At 48.2% G+C, this 26,405-nt stretch overlaps 1 protein-coding gene and 1 non-coding gene across 3 annotated transcripts in view; both read left to right on the top strand.

Moving 5' to 3' along the window:
• The first annotated feature begins 2,461 nt into the window (after positions 1-2,461).
• The window catches only part of PRPS2 (phosphoribosyl pyrophosphate synthetase 2), a 40,904-nt gene continuing 16,960 nt past the window's right edge, over positions 2,462-26,405 (top strand). The window contains exons 1-4 of one of the 2 annotated variants that reach the window (XM_036304973.1): positions 2,462-2,691; positions 13,782-13,965; positions 22,537-22,635; positions 23,562-23,686. In XM_036304973.1, coding sequence (XP_036160866.1) covers positions 2,570-2,691; positions 13,782-13,965; positions 22,537-22,635; positions 23,562-23,686 — 530 coding nt within the window. In that variant the 5' untranslated portion in view covers positions 2,462-2,569. Of the gene's footprint in view, positions 2,692-13,781; positions 13,966-22,536; positions 22,683-23,561; positions 23,687-26,405 lie in introns of those variants that run through there. The other variant, XM_036304974.1, reaches the window with a different exon arrangement.
• LOC118654868 lies at positions 7,296-7,459 on the top strand. Its single transcript, XR_004967125.1, has one exon. It is a non-coding gene; the product is annotated as a U1 spliceosomal RNA (small nuclear RNA).

Here is a 26,405-nt window from a genome sequence, read left to right as displayed (position 1 = left end):
CAAAGTTCATAGCTTGCATTAGGGCTCACTCTTGGTGTTGTATATTCTCTGGGTCTGGACAAATGTATACGGACATGTACCCACCATTAGAGTATCATACAGGATAGCTTTATTGCCCTAAAAATCGTCTGTGCCCCCCTAATCATCTCTCCCTCCCCCACAACCCCAGGCAACCATTCATTTTGGAACTATCTCCTCAGTTTTGCCTTTTCCAGAATGTCCTGGAGTTGGAATCATATACTGTGTAGCCTTTTCTGATGGGCTTCCTTCACTTGGCAATATGCATTTAAGGTTGCTGTGTGTGTTGTCTCCTCTCCATAGCTCATTTCTTTGTAGCTCTGCAAAGTATTCCATTGTCCGGATGGACCGTGTTTATTTACCCACTCACCTATTGAAAGACATCTTGGCTGTTTCCAAATTTTGACATTGATGAAGAAAGCTGCTATAAACACCCACCTGCGGCTTCCGTTGCCCATTATAAAATTGCCTGTGTTTTTTTTAAAGTTGTGGTTGCTTTTATGCATTCTAAATACCAGTCCCTCATCAGCGATGTGAACTGCAAACATTTGTTCCAGCGCTTTGTGCTGTCTTTCCACTTTCTCCTTGGCATCTTTTGCAACAGACAAGTTTGTCACTTTGATGTCCAGTTCATCTATTTTTGTTGTTGCTTTCGCCTTTGGTGTCATAGTAAAGAAACCATTGTCTAACCCAAGGTCATGACGATTTCTACTGTGTTTTCTTCTGAGAATTTTAGCTCTTACATGAAGGTCTTTTATTCATTTGGAACTTTTGCACATGCTGTGTTATCCTTATCTTTTTATAGATACAGACTAAAGAATGTAGGTGGGAGTATCTGTTGACTGTAATAAAAAATACTTTAGAAAAATAGATGAAGCAAATATAAGTAAAATTCTGACAGATGCTATGTTTAAGGTGATGGGTTTATGGGTGGGTGCCCATTATACTCTTGTTTATTTTTTAATTCTCGCCTGTGGACATGTTTCTCATTGATTGCAGAGAGAGAGAGAGAGGAAGGGGGAGGGGGAGGGAAACATCGATGCGGTTGCTTCCTGTACACGATCTGAAGGCGCCTGAAGGGGGATCGGACCTGCAACCTTTTAGTGCACTGGATGATGTCCCAACCCACTGAGCCACACTGGCTCTGTATTTTTAAAAACTCTTTAAATAGAAAGTAAATGGAAAAGATGGAGAAATAAAAATCAGAAAAACTACTTGCTCTATCAGAGAACCTATAACTAATAGAAGAATAAACTTGCATTTATTTTAACTTGTTTTTAAAATAAATTCTTTGTAAACTTCAGCATTTTATAATTAGTTGTCAGTTATTTGTCATGCTGCTAATAAAAACACATTATAGAATGAATGCCCCCACGGTACATTTTTTTGCAGTACACACCCATGAGAGGAAAGGAGTTCTATCTTGATGGGGGCATTTCTCTTCAGGGGAGTTCACAGGTCGTATACTGTTACCACATAGACTGCAAATGTTCCCATGGGCAAAGCGTGCGTGGTTCCCGGGCCGCAGAGGCAGCGCCGTGGGCCTGGCCCTGGCTCACAGTTTGCAGACCTCTGTAGTTGGACCCCGTGGTAGGCAATGAGTTTGGGGGAATTCCGCTCCTGGTTGCGAGGCAGTCCATCGCCTCTTCCAGCACCTTCCTCGGTGCCCAGTTCATCTGGTTCATTTCCTTTCCCCCAGGAGGCAGGGCCCCATAGTCAAGATTTGTGGTCTGTGCCCTGACTGGTTTGGCTCAGTGGATAGAGTGTTGGCCTGTGGACTGAAGGGTCCCAGGTTCGATTCTGGTCAAGGGCCCATGCTCAGGTTGTGGGCTCCATCCCCACTGGGGGGCCTGCAGGAGGGAGCCAATCCATGATTCTCTCTCATCATTGATGTTTCTCTCCCTCTCCCTTCCTCTCAGAATCAATACAAATATATTTTTAAAAAATATTTGTGGTCTGGAGCTCTCCTCGATGCTTCAGGACCAGCCAGAGCTTCGGAGCTGCCGCCCTGGGCCAGGGGTCAGCCAGGGGTGGGCAAACTTTTTGACTCGAGGGCCACAATGGGTTCTTAAACTGGACCGGAGGGCCGGAACAAAAGCATGGATGGAGTGTTTGTGTGAACTAATATAAATTCAAAGTAAACATCATTACATAAAAGGGTACGGTCTTTTTTTTTTTTTTTTCAATAGTTTTATTCATTTCAAACGGGCCGGATCCGGCCCCAGGGCCATAGTTCGCCCACGGCTGCTAGCCCCTGCCTCCCAGCCCCCTCCCGCTTCCCCTCCACCCCCGCTCCCGCTCTCGCCAACTGCCTGGCTCCTCCCCTTCCCACGTTGCTCCTCCCCACCACCCCCGCTCCACCAACCGGGTCCGGCCCCTGAGCTTGCCCCGCCCACCAGGCCCCGCCCCTCCAGCTCCGCCTGCCGTCGCTCCGCCCCCCGCAGCTACCCCGCCGGCTCGTCCGTGGCCGGCTGCGCGCTTTCCCGCTCCGCCACAGGCTCCGGTGCCCCCGCCGCGTCCGTCTCCGCCGCGCCCCGCGTCGAGCCCCAAGATGACCAACATCGTGCTGTTCAGCGGCAGCTCCCACCAGGACCTGTCCCAGCGGGTGGCCGACCGGCTGGGCCTGGAGCTGGGCAAGGTGGTCACCAAGAAGTTCAGCAACCAGGAGACCAGGTGGGGACGCGCGGGGCCGGGGAGGGCGCTCCCCCTTCCGGGGCGGGCCGGTCACGACGCGGCCTCCGCGCCACCGCCGCGGCGCCCCGGAAAGCCAAGGGCGGCCCCGGCCCGGAAGGGCGACCCGGGGGCGGTCGCAGCGTCTCGGGGCGCGGTGGGCACCGCCGGCAGGAACCGCGCGGGTGCGGGGCACGCGGGGAGGGCCGCCCTGGCTGTGCTCGCCCGGGGTGCGTGGCCCTGCCGGGCTGATCCCGAACTCCGCGTGCTCGGGAAGGGGCCTCCCACGTCCACCCCCCCCCCCCCCACTTCCCCCCCTACCCCCGGACCGCGCGCTCGATTCACCTGCGGCGATTTCAGACGCCGCTTCCCCGCCCTGCCCCGGAAGGTCGGAGCCCACGGGCCCGGGAGCAGCGTGGCGAAAGCTACCGGGTGACTCTCCCGGGCGCAGACCTTTGGGTGAACCAGCAGGTGTGGTTGTGCCAAGGTTTTCAAAAGCGTGGGAACGCTGGGGGCGCACGTGCTGGGTTGCCCTGCGCTTCCTCTAATTTTTCTGCCTCCGAGATGATGCACTTTCCAGCTCCTTCGCGGTTCTGAGACTCCGCTGTGTCCGGCCACCAGGCCGTGGCTGGAGTGTAAGCGCCACCCATGTCGCGGGGCCACCAGGAGCGCTGGCCTCCGGGCCGCGAGGGCAGGCGGGAGCCCCTACCTCAGGGGCCGGGCCCGGGGCTCCTTTCCCACCTGCCTGAGTCCTCCAAGCTCTCTGATCAGTTTCAAGCTGGTCTCATTTCCTCGCTCTCCCTTTAAATGTCTAGCGCTGCACACGGTGTCTATTTCTCATCTTTGGCCAAGACCCACTTCATCATTTTCAACAAACGCTGGTACCGTTGGTGCCAGCTGCGCAAAACGAAACAAAACAAAACAAAAAAACACAAAAAATCCCCTCTATCCCTACTTCCCGCTGTTTCAAAAATTAGCTTGAAATAGATCATAGACCTAAATGTAAAACCCAGAGCTAAACATTTCTAGATGAGAACATGGGGGACGATCTTGATGATCTTGGGTTAGGCAAAACATTCCTTAGATTCTGAGGTGTGACATGAATGCATGTGGGGAAGGTGGTGGTGTCAGCTTTTCCGAAGAGGTGAGCCCCTGCTTCCTGTTGGGCATGACGCAGCCCTGCTGATCAGTGACGAAACATTTGTGACTGAGTAGCAGGTGGTATTAATGCTGGGAGCCCTTTGGCTAAAGAATTTGTCTTTGCAGAATTTTTAAAAAACACATTTTTTATGGATTTCAGAGAAGGAGGGAGAGAAACACCAATGATGAGAGAGAATCATGGATCGGCTGCCTCCTGCACGCCCCACACTGGGGATCGGGCAACCTGGGTATGTGCCCTGATGTGGAACTGAACGCTCAACCACTTAGCCACACTGGCTGGGCATGTCTTTGCAGAATTGAATAAAGAGGACCAGGAGGATATCAGGAACTCGGGGAAAGGTAAGTATAGCTAGGTTTGAATGCTGCAATGTTTTGCCAGTCCTATTTTAAGTTTCAGTAGCCTTAGAACAGGAGAAGAATGGGTTCGTGGTTTTTGTTCAGGAAGCGTTGTCATATAAGTAAAGGAGAAATTTCTGGGTGACGTGCACTTTGAAACACTACGCTGCTGTAAAAAAAGAAGGAACTCTTTATCATTCGCAACAGCATGGAGGGACCTGGAGAGCATTATGCTAAGGGAAATAAGCCAGTCGGAGAAAGATAAATATCACATGATCTCACTCATTTGTGGAATGAACAACATAAACTGATGAACAAAAATAGAGCCAGAAATATCACATGATCTCACTCATTTGTGGAATATAATGAACAACATAAACTGATGAACAAAAACAGATCCAGAGACAGAGAAGCATCGATCAGACCATCAAACCTCAGAGGGAAGGTAGGGGAGGGGAGGGGTAAGGGGGAGAGATCAACCAAAGGACTTACATGCAAGCCTATAGGCCTAACCAATGGACACAGACAACAGGGGGGCGAGGGCATGAGTGGGGAGGATGAGGAGTAATGTGGGGATAAGGACACATATGTAATAACTTAATCAATAAAAAAATTTAAAAAAAAATAGAGCCAGAGACAGAGAAGCATCGAACAGACAGTCAAACCTCGAGGGAAGGCAGGGGAGGAGATAAGAGATCAACCAAAGGCAATGTGTTCCTTCTTACGTGTTATCTTAGTGCAGCCCAATGCTCTGCTGCTAAAGAAAGTGGTTAATCTAGATCTGAAGTCCATGGTGAAGTTCCTCAGACATCGATGTATTCAGGCGGACTCAATGTTATTTGCTTCTGAGTGTTTTATAACTACCCCTTGATAATTAGAACTCATGAGGTCTCCTGAACCACTCTACACGAAGTCTTGGAATTGCTTCTATAGTTACATTCTAGACCAGCCGTGGGCAAACTACAGCCCGCGGGCCGGATCCGGCCCGTTTGAAATGAATAAAACTATTGAAAAAAAAGACCGTACCCTTTTATGTAATGATGTTTACTTTGAATTTATATTAGTTCACACAAACACTCCATCCATGCTTTTGTTCCGGCCCTCCGGTCCAGTTTAAGAACCCATTGTGGCCCTCGAGTCAAAAAGTTTGCCCACCCCTGGTCTAGACTCTAAAGGTTAAGGTCTTGACTTTTCTCTCCATGAACTGTGTAGGTGGAGAGGTTGATGTCCACCACGGTTCCTCTCCGACCAGGCACTGTGCTAGTGATCCAGTTTCCACTGTGGGCCCCTCAGACCAGATGCAAGAGCAACAGGAAGAGAGAACTGATTCATTTCCTCTACGGGGCCCCTTCCTCAATCTCGTACTGAGCCAGGCCCAGAACGCCTGCTGCTCGCTGTCTCTTGGTCATCACTGTTCCCATTCCCCATTTTTCTTTTCTTTTTTTTCTTTTCTTATATTTTTATTGATTTCAGAGAGGAAGGGAGAGAGAGAGAAAAAAAACAACATCAGTGATGAGAGAATCATTGATCAGCTGCCTCTTGCACTCCCCCACTGGGGATCGAGCCCACAACCCGGGCATGTGCCATTGACCGGAATCGAACCCAGGACCCTACAGTCCGCAGGCCGACGCTCTATCCACTGAGCCAAACCGGCTAGGGCCCAGTCCCCCCCCCCCTTTTTTTTTAAATTTATTGATTTTTTACAGAGAGGAAGGGAGAGGGATAGAGAGTTAGAAACATCGATGAGAGAGAAACATCGATCAGCTGCCTCCTGCACACTCCCCACTGGGGATGCACCTGAAACTAAGGTACATGCCCTTGACCGGAATCGAACCTGGGACCCTTGAGTCTGCAGGCCGATGCTCTATCCGCTGAGCCAAACCGGCTAGGGTCCAGTCCCCATTTTTCAAACACCACTGAATGGGACACAGAGCCTCCTGATTTTACCTTGTCATCTCTAAGTCATTCACATAGAGGGAGATTCTGTCCCAGCTTTCCCGTAGACCACGAGATGCCCAGATGTCATCCTAGCACTGATGATGTGTCTGAACAGCTGTTGTAGCATGTTATCCTGGTAGTTAACCTGCCCACAGAATCCTTCGCTGTGTTGTATGACCCAAAGTTCTGGCTGTCTCTTGTCGTGTAACAAATCCCCCCAGGACTTCGTGGCTTAAAGCAATAATGATGTACTTGACTCACGTCTGCAATTCGGGCAGGGTGCAGCAAGGAAGGCTTGTTTCTGCCCCAGGTGGTGTATCTGGGACAGTCATGCTGCCAAGATGGCTCACTCCCAGGGCTGGTGAGTGAACACTCGCTTCTGCCTGGGAGCTTGGTTGGGAAGCTCAGTACCTGTCCACGGGGCTGCTTGAGCTTCCTGCTGGCATGGGAGCGGTGCCCAGCATGAATATTCCAGGATCCGGGAGCTGCCAGCCGCTGAAGGCCTGGGCACCATCATTTCCGTCTCATTCTCTTGCCAAGCAGAGCCCTCCCACATCCAGGGGGAATCTTCTTGATGGGAAAAGTGTTAAAGGGCCTGAGGCCACCTTTTAACTTCCACATCCATTCATCCTTGACTTGGATAAACGCATCCGCCTTCTTATTTCCTGATCAGTAAAGATCCCCTATCTCAGGGGTGGGCAAACTTTTTGACTCGAGGGCCACAATGGGTTATTAAACTGGACCGGAGGGCCGGAACAAAAGCATGGATGGAGTGTTTGTGTGAACTAATATAAATTCAAAGTAAACATCATTACATAAAAGGGTACGGTCTTTTTTTTTTTTTTAGTTTTATTCATTTCAAACGGGCCGGATCCGGCCCGCGGGCCGTAGTTTGCCCACGGCTGCTTTATCTGAAGAGCAAATGGATGCTGCCTTCTGCCCACAGTTCTTAAAAGTCCTAGAGTAGCCCTGGCCAGTGCAGCTCAATTGGTTAGGCATCGCCCCTTGCACTGAAACACACTGAAAGGTTGCCGGTTCGATTCCCGGTCTCAGGGCACATGCCCGGGTGCAGGAGGCAGCCGATAGGTGTTTCGCTCTCACAACGATGTTTCTCTCTTTCTCTCCCTCTCTCTAAATAAATCAATAAAAAAAACTTTTTAAAAAAGTCCTAGATACTTACCTGCCAGGGGAGATACCATGATCACGAAGGTGGTTTTCCCAGGGCGAGGCTTATCCATTGCACTCCGGATGTGCTGACCCCTGCGATTTCCCCAAATGTGGGAAACTCGACTGCATAATTTGTGGTAGTGGGGGACTGCGTTCGCGCGCTCCCCTGCAAAAAAAAAAATAAAAAAAAATAAAAAAGTCCTAGAATAAAGCTCAGTCGTGAGCATCTTTATGAGTAGACGCAGGAATAGCTTTAGAAAAAAAGTTGCCATGGTAATCGCATTTTCTGGCCTCTCCTGAACTAGTCATATGGGGATTGAGGTTCCTGAGGAAAAATAGGCCAGAGAGGCTCAAACTCGGGGATAAGCGGGTATCACACCAGGAATTGGCCAACTCTTTCTGGCAGGGCCCAGATAGTGACTGTTTTAGGCTCCGCAGGCCCCTGTCGTCTCTGTAGTGTCGGCCGATCTGTGGGCGAGGAGTCCATCATGGCTCACTTCATTCCTCCTGGCGGCTAGAGGGGCGAGCCCAGCCTTTCGAGGCTGCCCGCGTTCCTCGCTCTCCGCCGCTTCTTCGATCTTCAAAGGCAGCAACGGAGTCTCTTTCTGACCCCACTTCCGTCTTCACATCGTTCTTTGATCTGAGCCCCTCATCAGATGTCTCATCGCCAAACATGTCCTCCCGTGCAGTGGGCTCCCTTTTCGTTTTGTTGATGGTCTCTTTTGCGGTGCAGAAGCTTATATATATATATATATACACTGAGTGCCAGATTATTATGACCGGCCAGATTACTATGACCACCCATCAGGACAATGAAGTGAATTAGTTATGCAAATAATAATAATAATAAAACCTGGAGAGTATTTGCTTAGGGAGTTTTCAATATTCAGTATTTTTGGAAGTGTCAATGAAGTACTGATGGGGTGGTCATAATAATCTGGCCACTCAGTGTATATATACTATTGATTTTTTACAGAGAGGAAGGGAGAGGGATAAGAGAGTTAGAAACATCGATCAGCTGCCTCCTGCACAGCCCCTACTGGGGATGTGCCCGCAACCAAGGTACATGCCCTTGACCGGATTGGAACCTGGGACCCTTCAGTCCGCAGGTGGACGCTCTATCCACTGAGCCAAACCGGTCAGGGCTGCGGAAGCTTTTTATTTTGCGGTGGCCCCATTTGTTCATTTTCTCCTTGGTTTCCTTACCCCAGGAGATGTGTCTGTAAACACGTGGCTACGAGAGACGTCTGAGATTTTGCTGCCTCTGGTTTCTTCCAGGATTTTGATGGTTTCACAACTTACATGGGCCCTTGTGATTGTATTGGTCACCTAGGACAATCCAGAACAGGCTCCCTATTTTAGGTCAGCTGATTAGTACCTTAATTCCATCTGCTACCCTGTTGCCCGTTGCCTTTTTCTTTTATTGTTTTTTACCAGGATTTAAATATGTTTTATTGATTTTTTACAGAGAGGAAGGTGAGGGATAGAGAGTTAGAAACATCAATGAGAGAGAAACATGGATTAGCTGCCGCCTGCACACTCCCTACTGGGGATGTGCCCATAATCAAGGTACATGCCCTTGACCGGAATTGAACCTGGGACCCCTGAGTCCGCAGACTGACGCTCTATCCACTGAGCCAAACAGGTTAGGGCGCCCCATTGCCTTTTATATATATATATATAGTTGATTTTTTACAGAGAGGAAGGGGGAGAGATAGAGAGTTAGAAACATCGATGAGAGAGAAACATCAATCAGCTGCCTCCTGCACACTCCCTACTGGGGATGTGCCCGCAACCCCGGTACATGCCCTTGACCGGAATCGAACCTGGGACCTTTCAGTCCGCAGGCTGACGCTCTATCCACTGAGCCAAACCGGTTTCTGCGTGCCTTTTAAACTTATGGATACACAGGTCCAGGGTAGTAGGAGAAAGATGTCTTTTTTTAAAATTTTGATTAAGTTATTACATATGTGTCCTTATCCCCACATTACCCCCATCCCCCCACTCATGCCCTCACCCCCCTGTTGTCTGTGTCCATTGGTTAGGCCTATAGGCTTGCATACAAGTCCTTTGGTTGATCTCTGCCCCTTACCCCCACCCTCCCCTACCTTCCCTCTGAGGTTTGATGGTCTGATTGATGCTTCTCTGTCTCTGGATCTGTTTTTGTTCATCAGGTTATGTTCATTATATTCCACAAATGAGTGAGATCATGTGATATTTATCTTTCTCTGACTGGCTTATTTCACTTAGCATAATGCTCTCCAATTCCATCCGTGCTGTTGTAAAAGGCAAGAGTTCCTTCTTTTTTTTACCGCAGCGCAGTATTCTATTGTGTAGATCAGGGGTCCTCAAACTTTTTAAACAGGGGGCCAGTTCACTGTCCCTCAGACCGTTGGAGGGCCAGACTATAGTTTAAAAAAAACTATGAACAAATTCCTATGTACACTGCACATATCTTATTTTGAAATTAAAAAACAAAACGGGAACAAATACAATATTTGTATTTGCATGTGGCCCGCGGGCTGTAGTTTGAGGACACCTGGTGTAGATGTACCACAGTTTTTAATCCACTCATCTGCTGATGGGCACTTAGGCTGTTTCCAAATGTTAGCTATGGTGAGTTGTGCTGCTATGAACATAGGGGTGCATAGATCCTTTCTGATTGGTGTTTCTAGTTTCTTGGGATATATTCCTAGAAGTGGGATCACTGGGTCAAATGGGAGTTCCATTTTCAGTTTTTTTTAGGAAACTCCATACTGTTCTCCACAGTGGCTGCACCAGTCTGCATTCCCACCAGCAGTGCACGAGGGTTCCTTTTTCTCCACATCCTCGCCAGCACTTGTTGTTTGTTGAGAAAGATGTCTTTAGGGGGCCATTGCTCTGCCTACCCCTTCATTCTCAGCCCATGGGCTAGATTGTTGGCCCATGAGCTATGTAATAATGTGACTTCCAAATTGACTTTTTCCCACAGTTGGTGTGAGTTCCACAAGGAATTCCATTGAGCTCCTTTGTGCCTGAGATCGGAGGGCACATGGAATTCGTCTGTCTGTCTCACCCTGAGGTTGGCATTGCACTGTCTGCATTCATAGCGGAGCACATGCGAGAATATGACCCACTATTTCCCAAACTCATTTGCGGATCATGTCAACTTGGAAAACTTATTTTTTTTTTGTCTTCTGATCTACTTGACGTTGGGTAGAAGCTTCTGTTATTCAGGTAGTCTTAACTAGATAGTCTCCCCAAAATCACTTGTTGAAAAAAATGCATAAATAGCCCTGGCGGCATGGCTCAGTGGTTGAGCATTGACCCATGAACCAGGAGGTCTCGGTTCGATTCCTGGTCAGGGCACATGCCCAGGTTGCGGGCTCGATCCCCAGTAGGGGGTGTGCAGGAGGCAGCCAATCCATGATTCTCTCTCATCCCTGATGTTTCTATCTCTCTCTCTCCCTCTCCCTTCCTCTATGACCTCAATTAAAATATATATTTTTTAAAAAGCATAAATACTATAGTAAATGTGACGCTTTCTGTTGAAAAAGACCTGCAGCCGCTTGACGAAATAGGTCTGGGAAGGGTTGCAGCTTGAGCGGTGAGGAGTGGGAAGGAGGGCGATCTGAACTGGTGGGGGAAGTTGCCACGGCAGGTGTGGGTGCGGGTGGCTGCTGTCGCGAGGGGGGTGTATTGGGAGCATTTCTCAGCGTCTGTGTAGCTGGGTGCGGTCTTCTGCTTGCTCAGTTCAGGATGAGAGGCGGTGGCAAAGCAAATGCAAAATCCATGTTGCGCTCCAATTGTTTCTGATACATCAGTCCCTGGGACAGATTTTGCCTTTGGAAAACCAACATTGTAGCAGCGCTGGCACGGTCCCAGGTTCTCCCAGGTTCTCGGCAGCCCCCTGCGAAGCGCCCGCCTGGGCACACGGCATCGATTGCTTTCCTTCCCATGGAAGGCACGTGCCAGGCTGCCTCTCAGGTTGAACACTCAGAACTCTGCACCCGAAACACAGACATTTCCCAACATGCAGTTCTTAGAGACATGCAAAGCTTCTGTTTACTCAAGGAGCTACTGGAGGAGCCCAGCCGGTGTGGCTCAGTGGTTGAGCGTCAGTCTGTGAACCAGGAGGTCATGGTTCGGTTGCCAGGCAGGGCACATGCCCTGGTTGCGGGCTGCAGGCTCCATCCCCGGTGTGGGGCGTGCAGGAGGCAGCCAATCAGTGATTCTCATCATTGATGTTTCTCTCTCTCTTTCCCTCTCCCTTTATCTCTGAAATCAAGAAAATATATTTTTAACAATATATATATTTTTAATATATTTTATTAAAATATATTTTTGCTGCCCGGGAGGGTGCCGGTCAGCAAAACAAGGAAGTACACCAAGAGTCCAGCAAGTGGGAAACGGGGTGGCCGGGGGTGGAGGGAATCCCCGGGGGGCAGCTGGGCACTGGCCGGAAGGACCCAGGTCAGACAGGCCTGGTTGAGGCGAGGCAGGAAGATGAAGTGGATCCTGCCCTCGAGGTCTCTGACCTCGTGGGATTTAGGTTGTTAGCCAAGTGTTTAGACTGGAATTTGTATTGAGTGTTTAGAGCACTTAGCAGATGAAAAGATAGGATCATTTCCTGCAGGGCAAACAAACCCCAAAGAATGGTGCATAAAAGGGAAATACTATAAACTTTGCTTCACGTTGACAAAACGGGCTCATTTCTGAGCAGCCTTTACACAGGTGCATGGGGCACTCATATTTGGTTAGAATGTTGATCGATATTGGGTTGAAGGCCGGAGGAGGCCGGGAGGTTGCATACGAAGCGGGTGATGGGACAGGGAGGAAATAGAGTTAAGTCCTCATCTTCATAGCGAAGAGTCAACACTTGATGCCTAGATAAGAAATCAAGATGAACCCATACAAAAATTAGCTAGAGGCTCAAAGATAAATATCAAAAAACCATGTTAAGAGTTGAAATTGGCCCTAGCCGGTTTGGCTCAGGGCATAGTGTGTCGGCCTGCGGACTGAAGGGTCCTGGGTTCGATTCCTGTCAAGGGCACATGCTTGGGTTGTGGGCTCGATTCCCAGTGAGGGGCATGGAGGAGGCAGCCGATCCATGATTCTCTCTCATCATTGATGTTTCTCTCTCTCTCTCCCTTCCTCTCTGAAATCAATAAAAACAGATTTTAAAAAAAAGAGTTGAAAATGGTTGCCTCTGGGCTGTTTGTTATAAGGCTTACAGAATGATCTGAATTTTTAAAGCAACATGCACATGTAACTTTAATAAACATAAATAATTAAATATAATATTTAGCAGAAAAGAGTTAACATAGCAAGACTGAGACAAATTTCTAAGGAGCATGTAAGATTCCCCTCATATAGGAAAACCGCCTGCTTGCAAGGTGGCTGCTGGGAACTTAGCTTTAGCCAGGGTCCCTCCACTCCCTCATGGGAGGGCCTCACTGTGAACAGCGTGCTTGATGCTCGGTGCCTGTGTGGCTGGTATGTGCCAGGCAGAAGGTAACTACGTCACCAGCCTCCTCCCAACTAACCCCCCCAGGCACTGAGTCTCTAATGAGCTTCCTTGGTAGACAGCCAGCACCTCACACGCCTTGTCACAGCTCATTGCTGGGGGAATTGAGCGCGACCTGAGTGGATGATCCCCTGGGGACAACTCTTGGAAGCTGGCACGGGATCCGCCCGTGGGCCTTTCCCCTTGGCTCACTGTGCTCTGTGTCCTCTCGCGGCGATAAATCCTAGCCGTGAGAACAGCTGTCTGTAGTCCTGGCCAGTCATCAAATAAGCTTTAGAATTTATATATATGTGTGTATACACACACACACACACACACACACACACACACATATACTGAGTGGCCAGATTATGATGACCACCCCATCAGTACAATGAAGTGAATTAGTTATGCAAATAATAATAATAAAACCTTGAGAGGATTTGCTTAGGAAGTTTTCAGTATTCAATATTTTTGGAAGTGTCAATGAAGTACTGATGGGGTGGTCATAATAATCTGGCCGATCATAATAATCTGGCCACCCAGTGTATATTTCTATTGATTTCAGAGAGGAAGGGAGAGGCAGAAAGAGATAGAAACATCAATGATGAGAGAGAATCATAGATCGCTGCCTCCTGCGTGCTCCCTACTGGGCATTCAGCCCGCAACCCAGGCATGTGCCCTGGACTGGAACCGAACCTGGGACCCTTCTATCTGCTCTATCCACTGAGCAAACCCGGCTAGGGCAGCGGTTCTCAACCTGTGGGTCGCGACCCCTTTGGCGGTCGAACGACCCTTTCACAGGGGTCGCCTAAGACCATCCTGCAGATCAGATATTGACATGACGATTCATCACAGTAGCAACATGACAGTGATGAAGCAGCAACGAAAATCATGGTATGGTTGGTCACCACATGAGGAGCTGTATTTAAAGGGCCAGCAGGCTGAGAACCGCTGGGCTAGGGCAAATACGCGTGAGTATTAACAGACGGCATTCTTCCCGTAGCGTGGAGATCGGTGAAAGCGTGAGAGGGGAGGACGTGTACATCATCCAGAGCGGCTGCGGGGAGATCAATGACAACCTGATGGAGCTCCTCATCATGATCAATGCCTGCAAGATCGCGTCGTCGTCCCGCGTGACCGCCGTGATCCCGTGCTTCCCCTACGCCCGCCAGGATAAGAAGGACCGGGTATGAGAGCTGCGCCCCGTTGGCGGAACCCGCTCTGGGTTAACGCTGACATTTTTTTTTTTCCTTCTCACATGGGTTCTCAACCTGTGGGTCGCGACCCTTTGGCGGTCGAACGACCCTTTCACAGGGGTCGCCTAAGACCATTGGAAAACACATATATAATCACATATTGTTTTTGTGATGAATCACTATGCTTTCATTATGTTCCATTTGTAACCATGAAATTGAGGGTCAGCACAACAGGAGGAACTGTTTTAAAGGGTCGCAGCATTAGGAAGGTTGAGAACCACTGCTTAGAACAGCAGTTCTCAACCTGTGGGTCGCGACCCCTTTGGTGGTCAAACAATCCTTTCACAGGGGTCGCCTAAGACCATCCTGCAGATCAGATATTTCCATGACGATTCCTAACAGTAGCAACATGACAGTCATGAAGTAGCAACGAAAATCATTTTCTGGTTGGGTCACAACATGAGGAACTGTATTGAAAGGGCCAGAAGGTTGAGAACCACTGGCTTAGAATATCTAGAACATGTTTGCCTTCTATTTTAGTGATCGAGTAAACATGCTTTTTCACCTTGGCTTTGGCAAAGTTTGTCTTTGACCCAGCCATCGTGTTAATAGTTACAGATAGGGAAACAGATAAGGCATATTTTTGCAGGTATTAAGATACCATTACAGGCCAATAGCAGTGATTTTCAACCTCTTTCGTCTCAACGGCACGCATAAACTAATTATTAAAATGCAGCGGCACCCAAAAAACATATATTTTGCTCATCTGACAAAAAATAGGCATACTTTTTTATTTTTTTAAATAGGCCTACTTTTGATTCACTCCCATGGACGGCTGTTGTGAAGGCTGCATGGTCTCTGTTGTAACTACTTAACTCTGGTTACATATCAGGCAATGACAGACAATAAGAAATGATTGGCGTGGCTGGATTCCAATAAAACGTACTTATGGGCCCTGAAATGGGAATTTCTGTAACTGTCACATGCCATGAAATGTTCTTCTGATTTTTTCCCAGCTATTTAGTCCTGTAAAAACCACGATTAGCTCACAAGCAATACCAAAACAAGTGGCGGGCCGGATATGGCCCGCGGGCCATAGTTGCGGACCCGCGGATTAGAGCATCCATTGGTTGTGTGTGTGCCTGTCACATCGTAAGTAGCTTCAGCTCAGGGCAACCAGGACCTTAGGTCTCATATTCTGCTGTGAAGCGTATGACCTCCCACTTATTATTTATGGAGCTTCTTTTTTTAAAAAAAAAAATATTTTTATTGATTTCAGAGAAAAAGGGAGAGGGAGAGAGAGAGAGAGAAACATCGATGAAAGAGAAGCATCAACATCGATAGGCTGCCTCCTGCATGCCCCACACTGGGGATCAAGCCTGAAACCTGGGCATGTGCCCTGACCGGGAATCGAACCGTGACCTTCTGGTTCATAGGTTGATGCTCAGCCACAGAGCCACACGGGCTGGGCTATGGAGCTTCTTTTATTCTAGACTTTTAAAAAATATATATTTTTATTGATTTCAGAGATGAAGGGAGGAGAGAGAGAGATAGAAACATCAATGATGAATCATTGATTGGCTGTCTCATGCATGCCCCCTACTGGGGATCGAGCCTGCAAGCTGGGCATGTGCCCTGACAGGGAATCGAACCTGGGACCCTTCAGTGCGCAGGCCGATGCTCTGTCCACTGAGCCAAGCGTGCTAGGGCTCTTCTAGACTTGATTTGTAAGTTTTATGTGCATTTTCAGTTGCTGAATTTGTCTGTTAGTTCTGTCCCATCAGTGTAGTCTGTTGCTTTAGCTCCTCCTCCCGTCTGTGCTCCCACGGGATGGTTTAACAGCCGTGGGCAAACTACGGCCCGCGGGCCGGATCCGGCCCGTTTGAAATGAATAAAACTAAAAAAAAAAAAGACCGTACCCTTTTATGTAATGATGTTTACTTTGGATTTATATTAGTTCACACAAACACTCCATCCATGCTTTTGTTCTGGCCCTCCGGTCCAGTTTAAGAACCCATTGTGGCCCTCGAATCAAAAAGTTTGCCCACCCCTGGGTTAGCACCACATCCTTGCCAGTGTCATAACGGAACTAATATTCTGCTACTGGTCTCCCCTGTGGCAAGGGGCTTAGTGAACTTATTCTGTAATTTGTAGTCTGGTCTTCCTTTCACCTCTAGTAGCTTTTGAACTTGGGGCTAATATATTTGATAATTGTCTTCTTCAGTGATTCTTTTTATCATCGCAGGGCCCTTTCCCACCGATTTGTAACCAAACGTCTTCTTTCACTGATGAAAATATTGCGACTCCCACATCCTTTGGTTTGCAAGTATCTAATTTGCCACTGTTTCCCAGGTCCCACTTTCAAGCCTCGTTTCTTATGTGCATTCATAATGCAGTCTTTGTTGTACAGAGAAGCGGACATCGCCTGGTCTCCTGCGTCAGGGGCTGGGATGCGCTCCTGGCCTCTGGCTTGTCATGGCCAGCAGCAGCCCTTGCGCTATGCTGACAAGAGGAGCCCACAGGCCGGCGTGGCTCAGGGGTTGAGCATCGACCTATGAACCAAGAGGTCACCGGTTCGATTCCCAGTCAGGGCACACACCTGGGTTGCAGGCTCGATCCCCAGTAGGGGGCGTGCAGGAGGCAGCCAATCCATGATTCTCTTTCATCATGGATGTTTCCATCTCTCTCCCTCTCCCTTCCTCTCTGAAATCAATGCAAATATATTTTTGAAAAGAAAAGAAAAAGAGTCCCACAGAATCCTGTAAACCCTAGTGAGTTTGTTCTAGGGAATCGCGTCTGACTGGCGCCTTCTCCTTTGTCTCTCATTGTGAGGCATGTACATGGGTTTGCTGTTTGGAGCCATTTTACCCATTTTTTTTTCCTCCCCTTCACCCTTTCTTCATTGCTGTGCTGTACTTGTGTTTCCTGTTAGAGCAGCGGTTCTCAACCTGTGGGTCGTGACCCCTTTGGGGGTCGAACGATCCTTTCACAGGGGTCACCTAAGACCATCAGAAAACGCATCTATAATTACATATTGTTTTTGTGATGAATCACTATGCTTTAATTTTTTTCAATTTGTAACAGTGAAAATCCATCCTGCATATCAGATATTTACATTATAATTATAACAGTAGCAACATTACAGTTATGAAGTAGCAATGAAAATAATGTTATGGTTGGGGGTCACCACAACATGAGGAACCGTATGAAAGGGTCGCGGCATTAGGAAGGTTGAGAACCACTGTGTTAGAGAAACTAGTAGAAAAGAAGGCATCATGGAGGGCTGTACGAATTGCCTGTTGCGGCCATTATCAATTGCCTCAAACTGGGTGGACTGAAACAAGTATAGCCTGGCCAGTGTGGCTCAGTGGTTGAGCGTCGACCTATGAGCCAGGAGGTGAAGGTTCGATTCCCAGTCAGGGCACATGCCCGGGTTGTGGGCTTGATCCCCGGTAGGGGGCGTGCAGGAGGCAGCTGATCAATGATTCTCATCATTAATTTTTCTCTCTCTTCCTCTCCCTCTCACTTCCTCTCTGAAATCAAGAAAAATATATTTTAAAAAAACAAAAAACACAAACAAAAACCCCAGAAGTATGTTCTCTCCCACTCCCGAGGGCAGGAGTGGAAAATCAAGGTGGGGCAGCGCTCTGTCCAGTGGCTCCAGGGCAGGGTCCTTGCCTGCTGCAGCTTCTGGCTTGAGGCCACGTCAACTGCCACCTCGGCTTCCATTGGCCACCTGGTCTTCTCCTTTGTCACCATCACATCTCCCTCTTTTTTTTTCTTTTTTAAAAAAATATATTTGATTTTTTACAGAGAGGAAGGGAGAGGGATAGAGAGGTAGAAACATCGATGGGAGAGAAACATCGATCAGCTGCCTCCTGCACACCCCCTACTGGGGATGTGCCCGCAACCCAGGTACATGCCCTTGACCGGAATCGAACCTGGGACCCTTCAGTCCGCAGGCCGACGCTCTATCCACTGAGCCAAACTGGTTAGGGCCACATCTCCCTCTTTAAGGGCCCATGTGATAGCATCCCCGACCTGCAGGGTAACTGCCCTGTCTCAGAACCCTTCATCCCTCCCATCTGCAAAGAACCTCTTTCCAAGGAAGGTAGTGGTTCCCCAGGTTCTGGGGTTTGGGGCCTGATGTCTTTGGGGCATGTTGGAGGAAGTCCCTGGTGTGTTAATAAGTGGACATTCTAAGGCAGTTCAAGCTTTGAGATGGCGTCATCATTACACCATTTATCATCTTAGCCAGGACACTTGAGAGCTTGGAGGGAGCTCTATGAATAATTAAACCAGGACACAAGCGTCCACCCCGCCTGTCCCGGGGGATCCTGACATATGGCCACCCTTTTGTGGGCCTCTAGCTCTGGGACTGACCTTGGAGCTGGCCAAGACATACAGGTTGTTCTGGTACCGTTACTGTCATGTCTGTGTGGTCAGTGTGACTCGTCCTATAGAATAAAGAGCTAATATGCTAATTAGACTGGACAGTGGAACGACCTTCCAGAACGACCAGTGGGTGGGGGGCGGGGCCGGGAGGCAGCCAGGGCTGGGAGGCAGCTGGGGCCACCAACCTCTGTGGGGCAATCGGTGGGGGCGGGGGGGCTCCACCCACAGAGGGTGGTGGCAGCTGGGTCTCCGAGGGCCGAGCCCCTTGCACGAATTTCGTACATTGGGCCTCTAGTGTCACAATAAGTAGGGAGACATTTTCATTCTTTCACCAAACTGGTCAAAAGGGCAGTTCTTAATTTTGTCTGTCATTTGAGGTATGCCTTTGCATTTTTATTTATTTATTTTTAAAATATATTTTTATTGATTTCAGAGAGGAAGGGAGAGGGAGAGAGCGAGAAACATCAGTGATGAGAGAGAATCATTGATCAGCTGCCTCCTGCACACCCCACACTAGGGATGGAGCCCGCGACCCAGGCATGTGCCCTTGACCGGGAATCGAACCCTGACCTCCTGGCTCATAGGTCGATGCTCAACCACTGAACCATGCTGGCTGGGATCTTTTTTATTTTTTAACTGAAAGAATTGAGGACCCTTGTCCAGACACAAATTTCTACAATCTCGTCTATTTTTCAAGGATGTCAAATTTATACTTTTAGCGGGTTGGCATCTGCTACGTTGAATAAGATCTGAATAGCCGTGGAGTCTTTTCTTATGGTTGGGCTGGCCCATAAAATGTTTGGCCTTTATCCATTTTTCATAGAGGAGGCGAGCATTTTCTTTTTGGTGACTGTACTGTTGAAATGTCAGAGTCATTTTTCTTTTTATTGGCTGTAAAGTCAGTTCACGTGTAAGTCGTTTTTCCTGCGAGATTCAGTTGGGTATGAGGCCAGATTATGAAAAGCAGCGCAAGAGCCAAATTCATCAGCAAGGTCGCGTGGGTTGGATCTCAGAAGTAACTAATGCGCGATGCCACTGAGATGAATGGAGGAGTCCTTTGGCCGCTTATAAAATGACCCCAAATGGAAGCGCCCCAAATGGACTAGTGTTGTGGGTCAGAAGCTATTATAATGAAGTCCCAGTGATCAATTGACCCTTTTAAATATCCCGAGATTTTGTTAAGCAATAATTTTCACAGTCAGTGAGGCTAATGGGGAAGCCTTGGAAACGTGGTGTTAGAGAGATTCCACTATGAAGTATTTATCAAAAATACATATTGGCCCTGACCAGTGTGGCTCAGTGGGTAGAGCATCGGCCTGCGGACTGAAGGGTCCCGGGTTCGATTCCGGTCAAGGGCATGTACCTTGGTTGTGGGCACATCCCCAGTAGGGGATGTGCAGGAGGCAGCTGATCGATGTTCCTAACTCTCTATCCCTCTCCCTTCCTCTCTGTAAAAATCAATAAAATATATATATATTTTTAAAAAAACATATCGTATGCAAGGTACAGAGCTATGTGCTGTAGGTAATGTGAAAATCTCCAAAACCGGTTCTTTGTCCTTGGGGACTGCATAGACAGAGAACTCTTACATCCGTATACATGACATCCTCTCATGTCAGTCTTTCAGCAGGCGGTCCTAAATGCTGGGGGCCAGATGCATAGCTGGTGCCCTGTCCCTTTATTTGTTAAATTTTTAGAAAGGATATATTGATTAATTTTATTTATTTTTTATTTTATTTTATTTTATTTTAGAGAGAGTGGAAGGATGGGGGAGAGACAGCAAGAGAGAAACATTGATGTGAGAGACACATGGATTGGTTGCCTCCCATACTTGCCCCGACCAGGGCCGGGGATTGAGCCTGCAATCAAGGTACATGCCCTTGACTGGAATCAAGCCCAGGACCCTTCAGTCTGCAGGCCGATGCTCTATCTATTGAGGCAAACCAGCTAGGGCTGGCTGCCCTGTCCCTTACAGTGGTTCTCAACCTTCCTAACGCCGCGACCCTTGAATACAGTTCCTCATGTTGTGGGGACCCCCAACCATAAAATTATTTTCATTGCTACTTCATCACTGTAATGTTGCTACTGTGATGAATCATAATGTAAATATCTGATATGCAGGGTGTATTTTCATGGTTACAAGTTGAACATAATTAAAGCATAGTGATTCATCACAAAAACAATATGTAATTATAGATGTGTTTTCCGATGGTCTTAGGCGACCCCTGTGAAAGGATCGTTTGACCCCCAAAGGGGTCGCGACCCACAGGTTGAGAACTGCTGCTTTCGAAGGAACAGATCATTTCTTTCCGGCGTCCTCAGAGCACCTCACAGGGGATTTGAACCAGATCTGGAGATGAAACAGATCGGCTCAGCAGAGATGGGGTGGAGTGGAGGGGTGGCAGGTGTGCGGGTGTAGACAGCACGGAAGTGGCCTCCGGAGGGAGAGCAGGCCGCGGGCACATGCAGGGGGCACCCAAGTGGCAGAGGCACGTGTGTGGAGGACCAGCTCTCAGGAACGAGAGCCAGGCTGACGGTGGAACAGAACAGGGGAGTAAACAGTGAAGACTGGAATGATAATATGTAGTTAGTTGAAAACGTTGAAAAATGTTAAAAAATGGCAAAAAGATTTTCCCATAATCTCACTATCTAGAAGCATCTCCTATTAATATTTTGGCGCACATTCTCCAAGTCTTTGTGTGTAAAAAAATGTGTGTGTATATATTTGTATATATATTTATATTATTTTAAACTAATGTTCCTTTTTCTAAAGAAAAGGATGGTGTATTAGAGAAAATACAAATTATCTGTTAACATTGTGATGTAATTCCTGTCTGCGTGTTTTTGCATGAATATACTCTGTGTGTGTGAGTGTGTGTGTGTGTGTGTGTGTGTGTGTGTTTAACAGGGATCATTGGTTTTTTTTTTACTCTTGTGAAGTCTTTTTCAGCTTTATTAAAATATAAATGTCATATAACATTGTGTCAGTTTGAATGAAATCTTAGAAGCTTATGTTTTCTTTTTTGTGGCTGGTAATAGAAATACCATTGTTTGCAGCAAAACGCTGGACTTTTTTTTCTAGGTCTAATCACGTCTGTTTAGTCTCTTGGATTTTTTTTATGTGGACAGAGTGATTGTCCATAGTTTATGACGTGGCCGCTGAAGCTCTGGAGAAGTCGGGTCACTTTAAGGATACACAGTCCGTAAACCACAATGCATCTGCTTCTCTACATGTTGCATTATTAATCATCTTGGGAGGGTCTGTCATCTGCCTGTTTTCTGTTTAATTTGTAACATTAAACATTAGCTCCCAGTGACAGAACAGAAACTTCTTTAGGAGGTGGCCTTGGCCTTCAGGGCTGTGCAGGGAGTAGCCCTGCCTCCCCGGCTGGCCAGCGTTTACACTCCCCTGGGCCACTGCCTGTGACCACACTGGACTTCGTTCAGTTCCTGGATGTGATCTGTGAGCCTGGGTGATGTCACACAGGCTGCTCTTCCTGGAACACGCGTCTCCCTGCCTCTGTCAGCCTTAAAGCGGCTTCCTCGGAGGGCCTCTGACAGCCAGCCTCCTTGAACTTGATGTTCTTCATGCTGTCTCTCTGGGTACCTGTTCTACACTTGTCACGATTTGAGTTATTCAAATTATGCTATCGCAATGCACAGTTCAATTATTGGCTTCTTTGACATTGAAAAAATATTTTTATTGATTTCAGAGAGGAGAGAGAAACATCAATGATGGGAATCATTAATCCGCTGCCTCCTGCACCCCTCCCCCCCCCCAGGGGATCGAGCCCACAACCCGGGCCTGTGCCCTGAACAGGAATTGAACCGTGGCCTCCCGGTTCACAGGTTGACCTTCAACCACAAAGCCATGCCAGCTGGGCGACATTTGCTCTCTATACCCAGTGTCCAGCACATTGTTTCACAACAGTATATAAAAATAGAAAATATTTGGTGAACTGAATGGGATGAATACTTTTTGTTGTTATAACATGTAGTTTTCTTCATTATTATTAACGGAATAATTTAATAGTTTCAGATTGTGGTTAATTTTCTTTATTACCGTGTTATAAATCAGCTGTCAGCTTTCTCATGGAAACCTTGTGGGAAGAGTCTGAAGGTAGCCGTGTCTTTTCCTGTTATAACGTCCATGTCTTTATGTTTCAGAGTCGTGCTCCGATTTCTGCGAAACTTGTGGCCAACATGCTGTCGGTCGCTGGCGCGGACCACATCATCACCATGGACCTGCATGCTTCTCAGATCCAGGTTCTGGCATTTTCTTTCTTGCCTTTGGTTGTCACTGGGGGCTTAAGGCAAGTGCTTAAATCCTAACTGTTAAGGTAACTAATTTCTGAAGGAGGTAACGTGACTCGTGTTGGAGTTTGTCTATGGCGACTCTCTTGGCTTTTCATCTGTACTGAATTGGAAATAGAATTTCATGCTGATATGGCTGTCTCCAGCACCCCCGTGTCTCCAGTCCGTTCTGGAGGAGTGGGAATGTCTTCCTGGTAGTAAATGCTCTAATTCCATCTCAACTCCGGGGAAATCATTAGAATGGCAGAGCCGTAATGTGTGTTTGTTAACCTCTTCGCAGCTTAGTTCCTTCATCTAGCAAAGCGGCCACGTGTCCGGTGCCTGCTCTGTGATATAATGAGTGTGACGTATGTGTAGCTTATCAGAAGGAACTTAAGCAACAAACCTCCCCCACTGCGGTGCACCTGTTCTGCATTCCTGAGAATATAGGTGATCAGAAGGTGATAGAAGTGTATCCCACAGGAAACAGATGGGACTGAAATATGCTCCTGGAACATAAGTGTCTTTGGATTTAATTCTGTTAAAATGAAGAAAAGGGAGTCTGTTGATAAGGCTTCCTTTGGATAAAAAATTTAAGTTTTAGCCCTAGCCGGTTTCGCTCAGTGGATATCGAGCATCGGCCTGCGGACTGAAGGGTCCCAGGGTCAATTCCGGTCAAGGGCACATGCCTGGGTTGCGGGCTCGGTCCCCAGTAGGGGGCGTGCAGGAGGCAGCCAATCCGTGATTCTCTCTCATCATGGATGTTTCTCTTTCTCTCTCTCCCTCTCCCTCTCCCATCCTCTCTGAAATCAATAATAAATATATTTTTAAAAATTCAACTTATTTAATGAAGATCATCTTTTCAAAAGGCACGCCCCTGACACTCACTTCTCCCGCAGGGCTTCTTTGACATTCCGGTGGATAACTTGTACGCGGAGCCCGCGGTCCTGCAGTGGATTCGGGAGAACATCGCCGATTGGAGGAACTGCATCATCGTGTCCCCGGACGCGGGCGGAGCCAAAAGGTAGGCACGGGCCGCAGCACGCAGGTGTCTGCGCTCTCCGATGGCTTCTCCCTGTTCCTGTGCCTCTGCTAAGGAAGCGTGTTCGAAATGACTTAACATAGGGGGTCCCAAAATTCACGCAAGAAGTAATTTTGATAGAAAACACAGGTTTATAATGAAACATTGTAAATTTTTTATTGATTCATAAAGTATACAGTATAGGGTTATGTATGGAATAGCACATCGGGTCCATGGCCTCCACGGCTTTGCTGGCACATACGCAAAGCCGTGGTCCTCATTGGTCTTCATTGTCCCAGCTCCTGGGCCATCATTGGTACTTGGTCATGCTTATCAAATTGAAGGGATTGACATCAAAGGGCAACAGATATTAGAATCTGATTCAGTAAACCAAGTAAAATTAGGCTTTTATTTTTTGTTGTTGTTGTTGTTAATGCTCACGCAAAATTCAAATCTTGCGTGAATTTTGGGACACCCTATACTTTATTTTGCAAATGAGCAGGTAAGGAACAGTAGGCTTCGCCTCCGGAGCAGAGCGCTGTCCTCTGTCAACATTTCATCACTCGTGAGAGAAACGAAATTCATACACTTGTATTTGTTTTCAGCAAAGAGTAGGTCTTGAGTTTTTAATAAGGTGTTGTTGTTTTTTTCTGATTATAAAAGCAATAGCCTAGCCCTAGCTGGTTTGGCTCAGTGGATAGAGCTTCGGCCTGTGGACTGAAAGGTCCCGGGTTCGATTCTGGTCAAGGGCACGTGCCTGGGTTGCAGGCTTGATCCCCAGTGTGGGGAGCGCAGGAGGCAGCCGATGATTCTCTCTCATCATTGATGTTTCTGTCTCTCGCTCCCCCTCTCCCTTCCTCTCTGAAATCAATAAAAATCTACATATATAAAAGCCTAAGTGACCAGCTGACTGGCCAGTAGCTATGATGTGCATTGACCACCAGGGGGCAGATGCTTGATGCAGGAGCAGAAACCACTGGCATGGAAACATGGAACAGACTGATGAATCTCAGAAGGAATGGGGGAGGCGGGAGGGTGGGAAGAGATTAACCAAAGATCTTATATGCATACAAAAGGCCCGGCGCATCCGTGCACCGGTGGGGTTCCTCAGCCTGGCTCTCGCAATCCGGGACCACTCGGGATGTCAGAGAGCCAGTTTCGGCCCAATCCCTGCAGGCAAGGCTGAGGGACCCCACCGGTGCACGAATCCGTGCACCAGGCCTCTAGTATATTAATAAAAGCAATAGCCTAATTGGAAAATAAGGCTTTTAATTAACAACATGATTGACTAAGCTGGTCCTTCCTACTACAAACACTTGGAAATGGTAGCCAAAATAGAACAGAACCTTAAAGAAGCAATAGGTGTTCATGGAACACCAAGAAAGAAAGGGTTGCCCTGGCCAGTGTTGCTCAGTGGTTGAGCAGTGTCCCATGCTCCAAGAGGTTGCCGGTTCAATTCCCCATCAGGGCACATGCTAGGTTGCAGGCTCAAACCCCAGTAGGGGGCGTGTAGGAGGCAGCCGATCAATGATTCTCTGTCATGCATGTTTCTCCCTCTTCCTCTCCCTTCCTCTCTCTCTAAAATCAATAAAAACATATTTAAAAACAAAAATAAGAAAGAAAGGGAGCTATGTGGGGCCAAGAAAGAAAGGCTGAAAGCTGTGCTCCGGTGGCCTGGGGGTCACATGTCAGATCCAAGAAGAGGGTGGCGGCTCGGGTGTTGGCACCACACGGAAGCTTCCAGAGAGAAGGGGGCAGAAAGGGTGACCTCCCCCCTGCAGCCCGGCGGAAGGCCAGGCTTAATGTACCAGGGCCTTTGAATGGGGGGAGACATCAAACCGAAGGCCTGGGCCACAGGTGGATATACGATGAGATCCCCACTCCTCATGGTGCGGGAACCCCTACGCTGAGAAAATTCCCATTAAAATGGGCCGCAGACTGCAAAGCCACTGCAGGGGGACAATTCCACAGGCCCCCTGCTTGTTGGTGAGCACTCCCGGCTGAAGTCGCCCTCAGCGCGCCTGCTAGGCCAGGTCACCGGGCAGCAGCCGGCCGGGTCACTGGGTGAAGTGGGACAGAAACTGACATGGCCCTGATAGCATTAGGCTGCGGGCGCACCGAGTGACATCAGTGGACGGCACGTGGCAGAAGATCTGGGGGGCTCTGCAGACTCAAGGAATTAGGGAGCCGTAGGTACAGGGCTGCTCTACTGCCTGCTGGGGCGACCTTGAAGGACTGCAGCTGCTACCCGGGAAGGAAGAACGAGTGGAGTGGAGTTTTACCGCCCCGCCAGGTGCCGCCATCAGGAAGGGAGACGTAAAAGAGACCTCTGGCCCTAGCTGGTGTGGCTCAGTGGGTAGAGCGTCAGCCCTCGGACTGAAGTGCCGGAAGCCGGTCCATCCTTGCTGCTTGACACAGTCGCTGCAGGAAAGAAACATCTGCACAGCATATGTTTCAAGGGACCTGGCGTATATAGCATACTGTTCTTAATATGTTTGCTCCCCTTAGCGCTGTGTGTTTTAACCAAGGTCACCTCTCCAAGAAAGGTTGTTTCCCCAGGTAGGAATTTTTCCCTGAAGTCAGGGAGGGGATGCCTCTCCTAGAAAGGTTGTTTCCCCAGGTAGGAATTTTCCCCTGAAGTCAGGGAGGGGATGACACTCCTTAACTAAGTGCCAGGCGGGTAGTTAATCACTACAAACAATCATGCTTAAGCTACATAATC

Source organism: Myotis myotis, unplaced genomic scaffold (assembly GCF_014108235.1).
Source record: "Myotis myotis isolate mMyoMyo1 unplaced genomic scaffold, mMyoMyo1.p scaffold_m19_p_4, whole genome shotgun sequence".
Lineage (NCBI taxonomy): Eukaryota > Metazoa > Chordata > Mammalia > Chiroptera > Vespertilionidae > Myotis > Myotis myotis.
This window is presented reverse-complemented; position numbering and strand designations above follow the sequence as displayed.